The 19,752-nt window shown below is 35.5% G+C and overlaps 1 protein-coding gene and 1 pseudogene across 3 annotated transcripts in view; one reads left to right on the top strand and one right to left on the bottom strand.

Annotated features, from left to right (window-relative positions):
* The window catches only part of LOC122117516 (WD repeat containing planar cell polarity effector), a 254,959-nt gene that overhangs the window by 67,966 nt on the left and 167,241 nt on the right, over positions 1–19,752 (bottom strand). For all 3 annotated transcript variants that reach the window (XM_042691281.1, XM_042691282.1, XM_042691283.1), the window contains one exon: positions 3,017–3,119. In XM_042691281.1, coding sequence (XP_042547215.1) covers positions 3,017–3,119 — 103 coding nt within the window. The remainder of the gene's footprint in view (positions 1–3,016; positions 3,120–19,752) is intronic.
* LOC122117428 lies at positions 9,537–12,986 on the top strand (annotated as a pseudogene).

Raw genomic sequence — 19,752 nt, 5'->3', positions numbered from 1 at the left:
CGCACACACACACACACACACACACACACACATTAAGCAGTCCAGTTTAGGCCAACAGAATTTGCCCTGACATAATTCACACTATGACTACATTATAATAGTAATACTGGATGTTGTTTTGTAGTATTTTATCTTTTTCAAAAATGATTTTATACCCACAATCTCATCTATTTATTTCTTTAAACTTAAGTCTGTCTAGTCTTCTAATATACAAGAAAATTTGCATATAGTACTGAAAAGCAAGCAAAGGAAAAAAGGAATATTTTAAGTACTTCATTGCTGCTATCAAATACTTACTGAACTTAACTTTTATAGGTAGTGACTATGTGGCTATGTCATGCCATGTCAAAACTGATTATAAATCTTTCCCCTACTAAACTGTAAAATGTTTAAGCATGTTATGTGCTTAAATGTGCACTTAAATAAATGTTATGCACTTAGTATAATTTATTGAGTATACTGAACACTCTACCAACCATAAGACAAGGCTGCTAGAAGAAATGAAATAATCAAAAAACTAAGCAAGGGCTGGGAAGGTGGCTCAGTGGTAGAGCACTTGCCTTGCATGCATGAGGCCCTGGGTTGGATTCCTCAGCACCACATAAGCAAAAAGAAAAAAGCCGGAAGTGGCGCTGTGGCTCAAGTGGTAGAGCGCTAGCCTTCAGCTGAAGAGCTGAGGGACAGTGCCAACGCCCAGAGTTCAGGCCCCACGACTGGACCCAAAAAATAAAAAATAAAAATAATTTTTAAAAAAGCTAAACAAGGCGAGGGGAGGCTGGGAAGGGATGTAAAGGGTAAACAAAGGAGGAGGCTACAATGCTTGATAGGAAATGTACTCATTATCTTGCCCATGTAATTGTAACCCTTCTGTACAGTATGTTCACAATAAAAAAAAAGCTAAACAAATTGTGTGTATTTGTACTTATACATATATAATATATATGTGTGTACATAATATATATATATACATTTGTATATATAATATACACACATATATAATATATTATAATATATACATATATAGTATATAATAATATACTATATATACATTTATATTATATATATAATTAACCTCACAAGTCATAGTTAAAAATGAATTATCCTACACCAACTTTAATGGAATGAATAAAATTGTATTTATAACTGCAACACTGTTGTACATTGATTAAAAATAAAAAAATACAACTAGAGGCTGCTGGTATAGTTCAGTTTAGCATAAACAAGTTTTAGGTTTGATCCCCAGAGAAAGAAAAGAAAAAGAATTAAAACTACCTGCAATAATATAGAAGATTCTCACATTACCAGCATTGAGTAAAAGGAGCCAAATATAAAATAATGTATATGGGCTGGGAAGGTGGCTCAGTGGTAGAGCACTTGCCTTGCATGCATGAGGCCCTGGGTTGGATTCCTCAGCACCACATAAGCAAAAAGAAAAAAGCCAGAAGTGGCGCTGTGGCTCAAGAGGTAGAGCACTAGCCTTGAGCTGAAGAGCTGAGGGACAGCGCCCAGGCCCAGAGTTCAGGCCCCATGACCAGACCCCACCTCCCAAAAAAATAATAAAATAATGTTTGCGTAATTCTATCTAGTATTTTAAGATTTAAAAAGGCCAAACTAACCAATTGTATAAAAAGTAAAAAGTTGGGCATGTGGTTTATTATCTGAACAAAGATACAGGAGGACTTCTATGGGTCTTAATCATGTATGTTACTTGTTCTGGGTACTGGTAAACAAAGAAGTGCTCACTGTAGAAACTCACTGAGCCCTACTTATGATAAATCACTATTCTGTATTTATGTCACACTTCACGAAAAATTTTAAATGATCTAGTCACTCAGTATATCATGATAGAGCTTTTCCTTTGACAACTCTTGCTTTCAACTGTGTTGATAGCAACTATATGTAATATACTATATGTAATAAACTATATGTAATACGTTTACAAATTCTTTCATGTAGACCAAACTACTTAAGTACTCTGAATATCTTACATAATTCGGCCTTTTACTTTTACTTGGTCTGTGTGTGTGTGTGTGTGTGTATGTGTGCGCGCATGTGTACACGCATGTACAAAATGGTGCTGGGGCTTGAACTCAGGGCCTCATACTCTCACCTGGCTTTTTCTACTCAAGACTGGCACTCTGTCATTTGAACTACACTTCCACTCCTGGCTTTATGCTGGGTAATTGGAGATAAGAATGTCTCAGATTTGTCTGTTCTTGTTGGTTTTGCACAGAGATCCTTTTAGCCTCCTTGAGTAGGTAGGAACAACAAATGACCAGCTCCAAACAGCAACCTTGATAGCTAAAATTTAATCATTTTCTCTACTGGGAAAGGTTTGCAAGAACAGTGATTTAAATTGAGGTAATTTAAGAGGAATCTAGGCCTAAATAGCCCAAGGAATAAAAGGAATAGGAATTATGATATAAAATTATCCATACTGACAGATTTAGTACATCAGATAAACTGAATTTAGAAAAAAAAGTTCATGTTGATAGTACAATGTAGTTTAAAACTTTTTACTTTTCTATTCTATAGAGTTTAAATGGGTCTTTAGTTTCAATCTAGGCCTCTCTGTTTACTTCAGACTACTACTTTGTAAAGTGACCTCTAGCAGCTTCTGAGCAAAGCCAAATCACTCCTTAAACCTGAAATCCCATGAAATCCCTTGATGCAAGAGATAAATTCTGTTAAGGTATATGACATGTCTGTGAATAAAATTGCTATACGTTGTGTACAGAACAAATGATAAAAATGAACTCTTTTCCCAAAATATAGAAATAGCATTGTCTTTTTGCTAAACAGTGACTGAAGCAATCAGTGGTTATCAGTCGTCACATATCAACTGGCTTATCAATCCTAAACTCTTTCTCAAGGCTTAATCTTTCTTTAAAAAAAGAAAGACTTTACAAAGAAAGTAATCCAAATTAGCCAACCATGCTCTACAAACATATATAGGAATGATGCTAAGTATTGATTAAAACAAAAGCATTAAAAAAAAGCCAGCATTAATTCTTACCAACTCCAGAGGTTATTGATTCCGCATCAATGTCACTAGCTCTTTTTCTTGCCACTTCAGCTAGTGCCAATTCACCCTTATCTAGGGCGAGGTAATGGATATCCTTTGGAAATAAAGAAAAATAAAAGATTAATTCAAAATGATTCTTGGTCAAGTTACAAAGGAGATTCTGAAAGAAGAAATTTAACTGTTCAGATTACAAAACAGACTTGACAAATGAAATTTTTTTTTTGACTTTAAGGTTCTCAATATTCTTTTCCAGTACAAACATTTTTCTTACAGGCCACAGCTGTGACTAAATATAATTATGTGAATTAGCTATTTGATGCTAGAAGGGAAACATACAAAGTTTCCCTCAGCCTCTCAAGTAGCTGATTCTATGGGCACAAGCAGCTGAGGGTGAGTCTTCAAACTTTATATTATGCTAAACACTATTTAGTGATATTAATCACGAAGAATGTATGCCTGAGGTATATTTGCGAATACTGTAATTGGTGCCGGCAAGTATTGAAAATTGATCTGAAACAAAATCAATTACAGTCTTAGAATCAAGAAACTAGGAGCCCCACTGGACACTGAGGAAAAGTGAACTGTAGACCTGGTGGGTGGAGATGGGAGGGAGGGAGGTACTGGGAAAGGGTGAGGGAATAGAAGACATTGTAAGAAAGGAAAGGAAATGTACTCACTACTTGACTCGTAATTGTAATCCCTCTGTATATCACCATAATAATAATAATAATATTAATAAAAGAAACTATGAGCCCAGGAAAAAGACAGACCACTATAAACAGACAGTTAATTACCACTACTACCACCACCACCAACAACAACAAATCCCTGTGTCTTTTTTATACCAGACATGGGCACAGACTGGAACTAAAGAAACGAGCTGGTCCTTAATTTGAGCCTTACAGGATGTATAGTTACACTGGGAGGGAAAAAGAAGAAAATGTAACAATGAATGACATCAGGCACATACATTCAGAGAAGCTTGAGAAAACATTTTCTGAGTGTTTGAGAAAGCACGCTTTGTCAGGCAGTGGTAGGTCTCTCAAAATGAAAGAGGTGTTGGACGTGTGAAGGAAAACAGTGAAGAATAAGTAGGTAGAACCACCAAAAAGAACTTGGTACTCTGAGGTATGAGACTATTTCTTGATTGTTGGAGTGAAATTTTCATAAAAATGAAAAAAAATAATATGAACAGCCAATTTTACAATTAAGAAGTAAAATGTAAATGGCTTATAATGATGAAAAGATATTTAATATTATTATTCAATCACATAAATTGAAAACATTATTTCTGATCTTTTTAACTGTACAAATCTATGGAATACTGTGCTGAAATTCAATACATGTATAGAGGCGTACAGTTTTAAATGAAATCAGGGTAATTAACATTCTAATTGTTTTTTAGAAGTTAATAAAATTTGTTTGCAAAATTTTGGAAAAAGTCACTTATATTTACTCAGAACATCATCAGTTAATACTTTACAGGACCAGACCTACTAATACATACTTGTACCTTAACCTGAGATGCTGAGGCAGGAGAATCACCAGAGAGAGAAGGGGGTGGGGAGGAAGAAGGGGGGGGGAGAGAGAGAGAGAGAAACAAAAACAAAACCCAACAAGACCATAGAACAGGAAGTCAGCAAACTATGACCAATGGACCAACTCTAGCTTGTGTTTGTATAGTTTTTAAGAATGGCTTTTACATTTTTTGAATGGTTAGAAAAACTGTTCTCAACCACTGTTATTGAACTTTGGCTCTGGAATTAGATTTTGCTGCAGACTTGAAAATGTTTCAAGCTAAAATTACAAGGCAAAACAGTGCTTATATGTGAAACATTCTGTGATAAAGTCATTTCAATGAGAACTAACATTGTTGAATTGCAAGTAATGTCAGGCCTGCACTGTCAAAAGTTTTTTTTTAAGTGATATCTTCATTCCTACACAAATTTGTAGCGATATATTCTAATTTCAAATAACAGCAGTGTTTTCAGACCTCTATGCATGTATAAAAAATTTCCATATTCCAAAATCCACTTAGCTGTGCAATTGAGGAACTTTAATTGGAAGTGATTTGCAATGTAATGACATGCTAAAAGGCATTCTAGCCTTTTAGCTAATAGAATTCTAAAAATGCCTTCCAATCTGTGAAAATGCTCAATTAAATCATGTGTTCACGGATTGATACCAGTATTTGGCAGTACCTATGTATGTGGAAAGACATTTGCAAAGGTGAAATATGGAAAATCTCATTGTAGATCAGCGTTAACAAATGAACATTTGAAACAGATTTGGATGACAGAGAACATCAACATTTAACTTCCAAAAGAACTCTGTTCTTCACATTTGTAGACCTGGATTACAAATTGAGTACAATGTTGTATTCAATGTTACCATATTTTTAATTTAATCAATAAAGATTTACAGAAATCTGTTTTCTTTCTTGTAACTTAAGTACCTACAGAAAAATCTCAGTTTTGTCTTGGCCTACAAACCTACAATACTTGCTATCTGCCCTTTATAGAAAAAGTTTACTGGAACTCTTTTTATTTTCTGCTGCTACTGGGATTTCAACTCTGGGCCTCACCCTTGCTCAGCTGGTGTTTTACCACTTGAACTACACTTTCAGACCTGTTTTATGTTGGTTAAGTTAGAAGTAGAGCCTCTTGGGACTTTTCTGCTTGGGTTGGCTTCATGATGGTTATGCTCTGGATCACAACCTTGTGAGCACCTAGTATTACAGGCATGAGCTACAGTGCCTGGCTTGGACCCATATTTTAACAATAAATAAAATTATATATTCTTTCAAGAAATCTACTTAAGGAAATGGTGGGAAAATGTATGTCCAGCAGGGTATAGGTGGTTCACGCCTGTAATCCTACCTACTACAAAGGCTGAGATCTGAGGATCGCAGTTCAAAGCCAGCTGAGTAGGATAGCTCATAAAACTTTATCCGCATGGTGAGACAAAGGGCAAGGGAGGAACTAATGCATCAGCAATATATACAAGACAATATGTTGGAAATGATCTGTACAACTTGGGGTTTGGAGGAGAGGGAAAGTAGGAGAAAAATGAGGGAAAGGGTAACAAGGTTGACAAGAAATGTACTCATTACCTTACTTATGTAGCTCTGTACATCACCTTGGCAATAAAAAAACACAACAAAAAAAAACCAACAAAATCTCAAGAAAAAACTATCTGCAATTAACTAGCAAAAAGCGGGAAGTGGAGATATGGTTCAAATTTTAGAATACTAACTTTGAACAAAAAAGCTAAGGGACAGCTCCCAGGCCCTGAGTTCAAGTCCCAAGATTGGCACAAACAAACAAATGATAAAAAGTAGACAAGACTTACTCTAACTGACAAAGGTTTGATCATATGTTACACTATAAAACAAATTAATAAATTTGAGAAGACTGAAATCACATCATGAAACCAGTAAATAATGACAAACAACATGACCCTAAACAATCAACGGGGTCAAAATGAAATAAAAATAGAAACATAAAAATGTATTTAAATAAATGAAATGTGATAAAAACAGTAAAACTTGTAGGATACAATAAATAGCAGTTCTGAGAAGTCTGGCTACAAAATAAATGCCTACCTAAAAAATAAACATGAAGATCTCAAACAATCTGGCATACTTTAAGGAACTAGAAAATAAAAACAAAGTCTAAACTTTGTACAGAGAAGGAAGTAACAAATAACAGAAATAAATGAAATAGAGATTATATAAAAACAATAAAAAAATCAGTCAAACTAAAAAATGGGTTATTTTGAAAAGATAAGAAGAACAAGCCTTTAGGTATACTAAAAAGAGTCAAATAAAATCAGAAATAAAAAAGAAGATATAATACATGCTATAGAAATGCAAAGGCTCATGACACCAGTATGAACACAGGTGCACCAACCAAGAGAATAATCTAGAAGAAATGGATGCATCCCTAGAAACATGCATTATATCAATACAGAATTAGGCAGAAATAGAAATGGCAATGAGAGACTGATTAGGTAATACAAAGTTTCTCATCACAGGCGCTGGTGGCTCATACCTATAACCCTAGCTACTCAGAAGGCTGAGATCTAAGGATCACGGTTCAAAAAGCCAGGTAGGCAAGGAAAGTTGTGAGACTCTTATCTCCTATTAACCACCAGAAAACCATAAGTGATGCTGTGGCTAAAGTGGTAGAGCATTTGCCTTGAACTGAAGAGCTCAGAGACAGCACCCAGGCCCAGAGTTCAAGCCCCATAACCAACAAAAGCAACAACAACAACAACAAAAACCACAAAACAAAACAAAAACATTTAAAAGAGAACTAATATCAGTCTTTCTCAAACTCTTACAAAAAGCTCAAAAGGAGGGAAAATTTTCCAAACTAACTATAGGAGTTCAGCAATATCCGGACACCAATGCCACATAAGGATTCAGAAAAAAAAATTGAGAAAATTCAATATTCTCTCATGATAAAATCTTGTGAGAAGGCATAGAAGAATTGAACTCATATATATATATATATATATATATATATATATAATCTGAACTCATATATAGATAGATATAAGTATCTATCTATTTATCTATAAAACAAACCATAAGCCACTCATTGAAAGCTCTTTTTCTAAGATAAGAAATAAAACAATGCCTACTCTTACTATTCGGTCAAGTACTAGAAACTTCATCCAGGAAATTAGGCAAGAAAAAAAGAAATAAAGCACATTCATATAAGAATGGAAGACGTAAAATCATCTCTGTTGGCTGATCACCTGATTTTGTATATAGAAAACTCTAATCTCACAAAAACTGTTAGAACTAATAAACAAATTCAGTAAGGCTTCAGTAAAAAATCAACATGTAAAAGTCAATGGCACTTCTACTTGCTAACAACAACTATTCAAAAGAAAAACAATCTCATTTACATCATAAAATAATTAGAAATTAACAAGAGTGAAAAATCTGCACAATACAAAACAGATGAAAAGAAATTGAAATAGATAAACTGAAACAAGTTCCATACTCATGGTTTAGAATTAATATTGTTAAAACATACATACTAGTCAACATTTAAGATATTCTAGTGCTACATGATACTTTACTGAGGTAAAATAAGTTAAGTTATCAAAACTATTAATATTAAATATTGTTCAGAACTGTTCTATTTAGCCTACACATCAAAACATGAAATACAATTCTTTTTCTATATTAAAAATAAGTTTCTTTGGCAGGACAAATCTAATCAGTAAGAAACTTTTTTTCCCCTCCCCCTTAGCATTTTTGCTCAAGACTGGTGCTGTACTGCTTGAGCCACATCTCCACTTCTGGCGTTTTTGCTGGTTAATTAGAAACAAGAGTCTCCTGGACTTACCTTCCCAGGCTGGCTTAAAACAATGATCCTTAGATCTCAGCCTCTTGAGTAGCTAGGTTTGCAGGTGGCTCAGCGAAAAGTTTTAAGAATTGGGAATAACTGCCTAGCCAGTCATAGGCTCTCTGTTCAAACCATGGGGTGCTTCCAAAACCCAAGAATTAAGAATAAAATATTGTTTTTCATAATGCCATATTTTAGAAGTTTCAAATTTTGAGGATTTAGAATATAACTTTCAAGATAAATGTCAAATAACACATTAATGTGAATATATATTTTAGCAATCAAGTGTCACAAGCAGGCTATGCCACAAACAACACCCAGTTGTCTTTCCAGAATCTCAGAATGCAATGAATAACAAATTTAAAAGTTATGTCAATTTTGTGGTCTTTAATAACCAACTACTGATTTCACCTGGCATTCATGACCATTTGCCATCACAGATTCTTTTATCCCAACCTTAATTATTACCAGTAACTGTCATATCACACATTATAGATAAAGGTTACAGAATGGCTAACAAAGAGTTAAAGAGATTATACTATCAGGTAAAGAGCTCATACTTATGCAAGTAGGTCTCTGCAGGTAACCAGATTAATAATTTCATGAACTTCAAGCACAGAGCTGATCAGGCCTTGGGACATGGGTCACAATTGTCAAATGGAGATCTGAGTGGCAAGATAGTTTACAGTCTGAAGTGTGCTGTGTCTTATGCGCAGCAGAAATCATTTATGAAATGGAACCCAGGGAAAGAGGCAGTAATCTTTTGCAATATAAAAACAGGTCATCAAAGTACAGCTTGTGAGCCAAATTCATCTTGCTAAAAGCATTTCTAATAAAGTTTTATTAGAATACAGTCAGATTCATCTCTGTAAATATTGCCTCTGGATGCTTTGCATGTATAATAGCAGAGCTGAATAGTTGTGACAAAGGCTAGGGTGGCCTGGAAAGCCTAAAATATTTACTATCTGGCCCTTTACAAAAGAAAGCCTGTGAGCCCCTTGTTCCAGCTCATTACTCTGGAGTATAATGAAAAACATAGTAGTAATAAGCACTCAAGAACCTGGTCTGTGAATTCCAGCAACACTCCTACTAAAAAAAACCAGAACTACTTAGAGATATAGCTGATTCTTGGTTTGGGGCACCTTATGATGGAAGAAGGCAAGGAAGCTAGCAATACTACAGGAATCAGTGCAAAGGACTCTAGAGAGAATTTGGCTAGTAAGGAGTATACCACGTGTAACTTGTTCACATGAATATAGCAAAATCCGGTACTCACAACACAAAATTTAAAATACAACATGCAATAGGATATAAGAAAATGTAATCCTAACCAGCAGAAAAACTGAAAAATGTTGACAGCAATACATCAGACTATGGCCTAAAATCCAAAATAAGGAGCTTCAAAAGCAAAACCCTCTATTTAGCTTATAGAATCTTCTCAGAAGTAACAGACATATGAAGAAAGGCTCAACATCTCTGGCCATGAAGGAACTGCAAATCAAAACAACATTGAGATTCTACCTAATGAGAATTCTCATGATAAAGAATAAAAACAGATGCTGACGAGAATGTGGGCAAAAGGAAACCCTAATACATGATTGGGAATGCAAACTGTTCAACTACTCTGGAAAACAGTATGGAGGGTCCTCAAAAAACTAAACAGAACTACCCTATGATCCAGAAATCCCACTCCTGGGCATTTATCCAATAGATTACAAACTAGGATACAATAAAGCCACCAGTACAATCATGTTCATTGCAGTACTATTCGCCACAGCCAAGGTATGGAATTAGCCTAGAGGCCCCCATCAATGTACAAATGGATCAAGAAAATGTGGTATATATACACAACGGAATTGTATGCATCCATTAGAAATAATGATACTGCATCGTTTGTAAAGAAATGGAAAGACGTGGAAAAATTATGTTAAGTGAAGTAAGTCAGGCCCAGAGAGACAAAAGTTAAATGTTTTCTCTCATATGTGTAAGATAGAATTAGTGTATAAATATTTAAGTAAATACTTTGGGTGGTATGCAAATGTACATAAATGGATTAACTGAAATAAGACAGATTCAGAGGTGAACTCAACAGTGTAATTCCTTAGAAAGATTACATCAAAAGTCAACAAAATAAACACTCGGAAACCAGTACTTGAAAAGGGTGAAAAGGAATCAAAAGGAAGAAGAAAGGAGAGGAAATGCAGTAAAAAATGCAATATATGTTCTACAAAATTAAGAAAAGTGAGGGAAGGGTGATTGGGAAGGAGAGATGAGAATGTTCAAATGGTGACTTGACCAAGATGCACTGTGTTAATACACCGCTTTGTTGTATAAAGGCAATTCCTTTATACAGCTCCTTAAATAAAAGAAGAAAAACTGAACATCTAAAACAGACTAGAAAAATGACAGAGATAATGGACTAGGAACCAACTTTTAAAAATATATTTTAAGTCATATAAACTGAAAAATCAACACATATCCTTAACACATACATACACAATATACACATATGAATACAAAGAAGGATTTACTGGAAAACATGAATATAATAGTTACAGAGTTGAATTATATTTTTTAAAGAAAAAAATAGAGATTGAAAACACTACATCTCAAGTGAAAAACATACTGGATGGGCAAAAAGTAATTCTAAGACTGCAGAATTCAAGATTAGTGAACTTAATGCAAAAAAACCAAAAAACAAAACAAAACAAAAAAAGCCAAAATAAAGCTTACAGAGAAAAAGACTAAAAGGACATTAGCAAAGGTATCTCTACCAACATTACAGTAACATAATGTCAAAACAGAAGGGAAAAATACAGTGGGAACCATGAAAATAACATGAACAAAGTTTTAATAAATGGATTAGTCTAAGTGGAAGCCCAGAAGATGGAGAGAGAGGGGGGGAGGGGGAGAGAGAGACAGAGACAGAGACAGAGACAGACAGAGAGAGAGAGAGACAGAAACAGAAACAGACAGAGAAAGTGAGGGGTGAACAATAAGGACAAAAAGATGATGACTGAAATTTCCCAATATAATGAAAACCATGAAACTACAAACTATAAGCAGGATAGAGAAATGCACAGACACATATACAAGGCAAAGATACAGCATAATCAAATTGCTGCAAAATAGTAACAAAAAGGCCGGGCACTGGTGGCTTAGACCTGTAATCCTAACTACTCAGGAGGCTGAGATCTGAGTTTCGTGGTTCAAAGCCAGCCCCAGCAGGAAAGTCAGTGAGACTCTTATCTCGAATAAACCACTAGAAAACAGGAAGTGGCACTGTGGCTCAAGCAGTAGAGTGCTCGCCTTGAGCTGAAGAGTGCAGGAACAGCACCCAAGCCCAGAGTTCAAACCCCATGACCAACACAGGCACACACAAAAGTAACAAAAAGAATATTGTAAAAACAGCAAGATGGACAACTCATTGTATAGAACAATGAAGAAAGATCATGAACTAAATTATATAAGCCACTAAAAATAAATTTTAAAGTGTTGAAAAAAAAGAAAAACAAATACACTCTGTAAACCAGGAAGTCTATACTAAGCCAAAATATCTCATCTTTGAGAAGTGAAAGTTATACAAAGTATAGGTAGGGGGACCAAAGTCTAAAGCCGGCACTGAGTAAAAATGAAAGACCTATCTGAAAATGACTAAAGTAAAAAATGGCTAAGGGCAGCCAGTCCAAGTGGTAGAACCCTTGACTAGCAGGTTTGAGGCCTGGTTTTATCCCTGGTACCACCAAACAAACACCAATAAAAATGTATTGCGGCTTGTATTATTCCAGAAATAAATAATAGTATCACAATTGGTAGATTTGAATGAGGGAATATATGCTTCTTTTTTTGATATAAAAACACAGTTATAACCTAATGATACATATTATAATGACAAGGACAAGTGTATATGTATGAACAAATGAAAGCAATGCAGTACAGCCAAAAGACAGAAAATATAAAACATCTGCAATTAATTCAAAAGAAGCACAGAAAACGAAAAATTGGTGGTGAAAAAAAAAACATTTAAAGTAACCATACTGGAAGCTCTGGAGAATGGTTTCCAGTAAAAGGTGTATCAACATGTGGGAACTGTGTTGAGTAGGAATATCTCAAGCAGGGTAACATCTGGAGAATGGATCTTTTCTACTGAACTTTACAGGATGTGCAGCCTGCAGTAAGTGGGATTTCATGATGATTACTAACAAATCCCTGGAAGGGGAGGACGGAGAAGAAAGAATTACCTATGATCTGTGTAAAAACTGTCATTGTGGGCTGGGAAGGTGGCTCAGTGGTAGAGCGCTTGCCTTGCATGCCTGAGGCCCTGGGTTTGATTCCTCAGCACCACATAAGCAAAAAGAAAAAAGCCGGAAGTGGCGCTGTGGCTCAAGTGGTAGAGTGCTAGCCTTGAGGTGAAGAGCTGAGGGACAGCGCCCAGGCCCAGAGTTCAGGCCCCACGACCAGACCCCCCCCCAAAAAAAATGTCATCATATCATAGCCAGGCATGAGTATTCATTTGGTATCATGGATGAATTTCAGGAATACACCATGCTATGTCTGTTATGTGGCAAAGCTGAAGATAATGTAAGTATTCTCCCTGATATCGCTCGACAAATGACTCTGTTATCCTAAGATTCCTAGTTCTGTTGTAATCATGTTGGTTAGTTTAAAATATAGCAATCCTGATGTTTTATCTAATAATGAAACTTCATGTTTTTTTATTGTGAAAATACCGTACAGAGGGGTTCACGTTTTAATTATTTTTTTGTTTTTGCTGCTTAAATAGTAAGTCTTTGAACAAAAAGTAAAGGGGATCTGCATTTCCCTAGAGCCAAGCTTTTTGCTGAAGTTTCTAGTTAACAATTATCTGACCAGAAAGTAACTAAATTAAGTGTATACTTAGGGCCCAAATCTTGATTTTCCATAGAAGGAACCAGAGCTCCTTGGGAAACTGACTGGTAGAGTAGGGCAGGAAATATACAAGATGAGTATGGAGCATCTATGCTACAAAAAACCAGCAACAATGAAGTCATAAAAAAATAACACAATGACCAGTAGTATGTCAGATAGACAAAGGAACAACTAAAGAAGTTCCCAGTGACCACAGCTGGACAACTTAAAGAAACAAAGTGGTATTGGATTATGACCCACACTGTAGCTAACTATATTAATAATTACATTAAGTCAAAGGGTGACTTCATGGGTGAAAAAGCAATCAGTTATCAATGGAGACTCACTCTAAAGACAGATAAGTAAAAAGAAAGAAGTTGAAAAAGATTAATGTAAACATTAAAATCAAAAGGAAGCCAAGTGTTTATAATAACAAAAGACAAGTTTTAGAAGAATACTTTTTTTATAGACAAAAGGATATTGCATTTTAAAGAGGATCAATGACTCAAAATATCTAACGTAAATCTGAAGGAATGGAAAACACAGCTAGCAAAATGTACAGCTAAAGTTGAAGGCTTAACTCTTTACCTTTAAGTTAGCTGACAAAAAGACTGGGATATAAAATAGAATGCTATCAACCATGGACCTAACAACCATGATCAGAATTCTTTCTCGCATCCAGAAAGAAAACACATACTGGTTATACAACAAGATTGACTGCTTAGCTATAAAAGAATTCTTAATACATGTTCAAAACAAGCAAAATTTTAAAACTCGGACAATGGAGCATATTTTGTTTACAAAGGAATTAAGTTAAAAATCAATTCAAAAGGTATTGGAAAAATCTCCAGGGATTTGGTATTAAACAGCAGACTTTTAAGTAGCCAGGGGCTCAAAGAGATCACAGAGGAAATTAGAAACTATTTTAAATGAAAATGAAAACATGACATTATAAAAGTATTAGAATTCAGCTGTAGCAGTAGTTACTAGGAAACTTTTAGTTTTAAATGTTCATATTAGCAATGGAGAAAGGTCTAAATGGACAATATAAACTTTAACTTATGAACTTAAATGAAAGAACACATTAAACCAAAGAGAAGTTGAAATAAAAATAAATACAGAACCAATGAAATGAAGCAGAAGTCAGTAAGTGACTAGAAAAAAATCCAAAACAAAGATGATATAGAACATGATATGGGGGTGGGAGGGAGGATGGAAAGGGATGGGAAGGGGAAACAAAGGAGGAGGCTACAATGCTTGATAAGAAATGTACTCATTACCTTGCCTATGTAAATGTAACCCCTCTGTACAGTATTTTCACAATAAAAAAAAAGTGAAAAAAAAAGAACATGATATGAAAGTCAGCTTCCAGTGTGCACAGTGTGGACCAGAACACCGGTGTATTCACTTACTTACTTGTTATGGGTGGCTACTTTCCTGTTGCAGTCGTGGAGTTGAGTAACAGTAACACAGGTGGCCTGCAAAGCCTAAAATAGTTACTGTATGGCTTTTTTTGTTGTTGTTGTTTTGGTCAGTTGTAGGGTTTGAACTCTAGGCCTGAGTGCTGTCCCTGAGCTCTTCAGCTTAAGGTAAGCGCTCTACCATTTGTGCCATAGTGCTACCTCTGGTTTTCTGGTGGTTAATTGGAAATGAGTTTCATGGACTTTCCTGACTGGGCTGGCTTTGAACCGTGATCCTCAGATCTCAGCTTTCTGAGTAGCTAGAATTATAGGCGTGAGCCACTGGCGCCCAGCTCTGTATGGCTTTTGAAATAAATATTTTGCTTTATTCCTGAAACAGGACATGGAAAGTCAGCAGAGGGCATGTGACAATCCCAGCACTTGAAAGGCTGAAAAAAAAAAAAAAAGGATTTCCAGTTCAAGGCCAGCATGGACAACACAGCTAGATCCTGACTGAGGATCATACTTCAAAGCTAGCCTTGGCAAGAAAGTCCATAAGTTTCTTATCACTAATAAACCACTAAAAAGCTGGAAATAGATCTGTGGCTTAAGTGGTAGAATGATGAACTTTTATTTATTTTGGTAGGTTACAAAAAGGGAGAAGTTATATTTGGGTTATCAGGAATGAAAGAGGAAACATTGTCATAGATAATACATATATTAAAATGGTAATAAAGGAATATTATAAATAATAATGTAACAATAAATTTGACAAAGTAGTAAGTTAGGCAAATTCCTTCAAAGATAGATTACAAAACTAATTTCAGAAGAAATATAAAACTTAGATGGCCATATATCAATTTACAAAATAGAATACAAAGTAGAAAATTTCCCACAAAGTATATTCCAGGGCCCAATTCTATGAAACAATTTGTGGTACAATACTGTCAGGTATACACATATTTTTCTGCACTGAGAAACAGGCAGAGAAGTCAGTTGGTCAGGAAGAGAAGTGACAAGAGGAGGAAGAAGGATATTCAATGCAGTTTATAACACCAGAATTACAGTGACACCAAACTATAAAAAGGCATACAATTTTATAGATTGATATAACTCATGAACAATGCAAGAAAATGCATCATTACAAATTGGACTTTTCCACAGGAATGCAAAGTTTAAGTACTGAAAAATATTCTCTTACCATAGTAACAGAATAAAGGTGAAAATAAATTATTTCAATAGATGAAGAAATACAATATAATTGAACATACATTGATTACAAATTTTAAACACATTAGGACACTAGGAATCAAACAGAACCTCCTCAAAGTAATATGAGGAACTACAAAAAATGTCAGACTAGACACCATTCTTTTGTGTGTGTGTTCTAGTCCTGGGACATTAAGAATGGCCAATATACACATGAAGAAATGACCAACATCTCTGGCCAAAAGATTTGTAAATCAAAACAAAATTTAGATTCTACTTCACCAAAGTTAGAATGGCCACTATCAAGAAAACAGTAACAGATGTTGGCAGGGATATGGCCAAACGGGATCTACACTTTTATCTACATAAGAAATCCCAAGTAGTCTATTGATAAATTAATAGAAACAATAAATTAAAACTTGAAAAATTTGCTGCTTTTTATTTCTCAGATACAAATAATGCCTTTCTTAGACTTTTTTTTGCATATTTTAATGTTATCGTAAATGTGGCATAAACCTCCCAAAAATAAATCCTCAAAGAAACAACAACCTAATTAATAAACTCATTAAAAATGTATAGAGAGCCTTCTGAGAAGAAGTAAGAATGGCCAATAGACACAAGCAATCTTCCTGTCCTAGCCTCTAGGGTGGCTGGGACTATAGGAGTATACTTCCTGCATCTGCCACTTAAATTGAGGCTCTTCTTTCATCCTCACTAACTGAAATTTTTCCTACATACTCTTTGTACTAAATGTCTTTCTCTTATCTTCTTGAGATCAAAGCTAATGTCATTTTTTTCAGTTTTTGTAAGAATATAAATTTCTACTATTATTGCTTTGATACCTAGCCACATTTCTTGACATGTGGTATTTTCATTGTCATTAAATTTAATAATTTCTACTTTCATAGCACCATTCAAAGAGCTATTAAAAATACCACTTTTATAATGATGCTGAGGTTAAAGCAATTGCCTACAGCATACAAGAGCCCCTGGTTTCTATCCCCAAGCACAACCAAAAAACTTGTAAGGCACATGTTATTTTATAGAAGATAATTGTTTTACAATTTATTTTTATCTTTATCAACTAGGGTCTGATTCCCAGGAATATTTTTGGTTTGTTCCTTGATGGCTCAAATACAATCATTATGAATTATTTACTTTGTGATTCTTATTAATAATGTGTATTCTTTTTCAAATTAAATATAAATATTTTATTAGCTAAGTTTTGCCATTATGTTACTCAAACCTGTAATCCCTTTCCTTACTTTTCTTTGTTCTTTGTGTATAATTTTCAGAGATATGAGTGTTAAAATTCTGCAAGTTGACTAGATATTTCAATTTTTCTTTGATGACTTTACAAAAATGCATCCTGGAAGTGGCGCTGTGGCTCAAGCAGTAGAGCGCTCGCCTTGAGCTGAAGAGCGGCAAGGACAGCACCCAAACCCAGAGTTCAAGCTCCATGACTGACAAAAAAAAAAAAAAAAATGCATCCTGGAGCCATGTGGTTAAATATTGTTATGTTTATGTGGTTGACTGATTCTGGTATCAACTATACATATTATTATGAAATATCTCTCAGCTTTGGTTATGTTACTAAATAGCAAATTGCCCCTTCCCACCACTGAGCATCTTAAAACAGCAAACAATTATTATATCACAATTTATGAGTACCATGCATTCAGGAGGCCTTAACTAGATAACTGATTCAGGATATCATGAGGTGGTAGTTATCTGAAAGTTTAGCTGATGGAGAAACCTACTTGTAGACGGTTCACTAATGGGCATGGCTGTGTCTGGACACCACAGTGCTTTCCTGGTTCTTCACAGGAAGCACAGGCTCTCACTGCTGAGACCTTTCCCGCAGAGGGGCCTCAGCCTGTTCAGAGCATGGCATCTAGCAGAGGCACATCACTTCCCCCAGTCAAGTGATCCAATAGATGAGGGCAAAAGAAGGAGCCATTCCTTTCACTACTTTCTGAAGTTACACACCATAAACATCTACCATATTCTTTTTTTTTAATTTTTATTTATTTTTTATTGTGAAAATACTGTACAGAGGGGTTACAATTACATGGGCAAGATAATGAGTACATTTCTTATCAAGCATTGTAGCCTCCTCCTTTGTTTCCCCTTCCCATCCCTTCCCATCCTCCCCCCGCCCCCCACCAAAGTTGTAAAGTTCATTTTCGACAGAATATTCTTTTTGTTTTTGTTTTATTTTTGGTCAGTCATGGAGCTTGAACTCGGGGCCTAGGTGCTATCCCTGAGCTCTTTTGCTCAAGACTAGGTTCTACCACTTTGAGCCACAGCACCACTTCTGGTTTTCTGGTGGTTAATTGCAGATAAGAGTCTCATGGATGTTCTGCCTAGGCTGGCTTTGAACCACGATCCTCATATCTCAGCTTTCTGAGAAGCTAGGATTATGGGTGTGAGCCACCAGTGCCCTGCTTCATATTCTATTAAGTAGAAGAAAATTACTAAAATCCAGCTTATATTTGAGGGGATGAGAGACCCAGGTTCCACCTTTTGAAAAGAGAAGTACCAAAGTATTTGTAGATGAATTAAAAAAAAGTATTTCGCCCTCGTTCTCACTTTTAATTTTTTTGCCTTCAAATATATTCCCTGCTACTTAGCAGGATGCATTTGTATAATATTCTATTGGTTTGAATGTGTCCCTCCAAAATTGGTAGGTTGGTCTTCCCTTCCTTTACTCTCTTCCAGTCCCTCCCTCCCATCTCTACCCATAAGTTGTATAGTTGAGGGAAGTGAAGGCACTGCATGAAAGGAAATGTACTCATTACCTGACATGTAATTGTAATCCCTGTGTATAATAACTTTTATAATAACAATAAAGAAAATTTTAAAAAGACACCAAGATACTTAAAAAAAAACCCAAAATCCAAATTGGTATGTTAGAACTTAAACCCCCAAGATGACTGCGTTCAGAGGGGAGATCTTTAGAAAGTGATTAGGTTCTGAGGCTTCCACTCTTACAGAGGAACAGATGGATAAGGCTCTTCTGAGAGACAAGGGAACTGTTATTTTTGGTGCTTGTCCCTCTCACTATTAACTGCTACTGATACTTAAATGTTCCTGCCAGCTTGTTTTGTGTTTTCCACTTACCATCTCCTTATTTTCTCCTACAATTTCCTATTTGCTTTTAAAAATGATCATTTTCTTTCCTGTGCGTTTCCTATTTACTGGTTCTGAAATAATGCCATTTGGATCAGTCAGCTAGGCTGCCATAACAGATTATTAAGGCTGCTTAAAACACTATTTTCTCAACAGTTCTACACATTGGAATTCCAACATCAAGCTATGTGCTCATGTTCTGGTGTTTACCCCAAGGTCTCGCCTTAGCTTGCAGAAGGCCATCTCCTTGCTGGGTCCTCCATGCCTTTCTCCTATGCTCAAACTCCTGATGTTTCCTAGTTGTAAAAACACTAAGCAGACTGGCTGAAGAACTCACCCTGAAGGCCTTAAAGCCATTCTTCCTTACTTCCTTAAATGTTCTGTCTCCAAATACTATCATATTGAAGTTAGGGCTTTAATATCTGAAGTTGGTAGGAAGTGGTGCTGTGGTTCAAGTGTATTGCTCTAGCCTTGGGCAAAAGAAGAAGCTCAGGGACAGTGCCTAAGCTGAGTTCAAGCACCAGGACCAGAAAAAAAAAAGAGTGAATAAATGAAGTTGGTGGAGGAAAATAACACAATTCATCCCATGGAACCATCCATTTTTATCTTTCTGTTCAATATTCTTGAATCTTAACATATTCTTATCAACCTTTTTTTCCTACAAGTGTTTAGGGTTTACTCCATACTTTTTGTGGCTTTTCTCTACTCACTGATGTTCATGCAGCATCTGATGTAG

This window comes from Dipodomys spectabilis, unplaced genomic scaffold, assembly GCF_019054845.1.
Source record: "Dipodomys spectabilis isolate Male_0828 unplaced genomic scaffold, ASM1905484v1 ptg000141l, whole genome shotgun sequence".
Lineage (NCBI taxonomy): Eukaryota > Metazoa > Chordata > Mammalia > Rodentia > Heteromyidae > Dipodomys > Dipodomys spectabilis.
The sequence above is the reverse complement of the archived record's forward strand: the minus strand, read 5'-3'. Positions and strand labels throughout refer to the sequence as shown.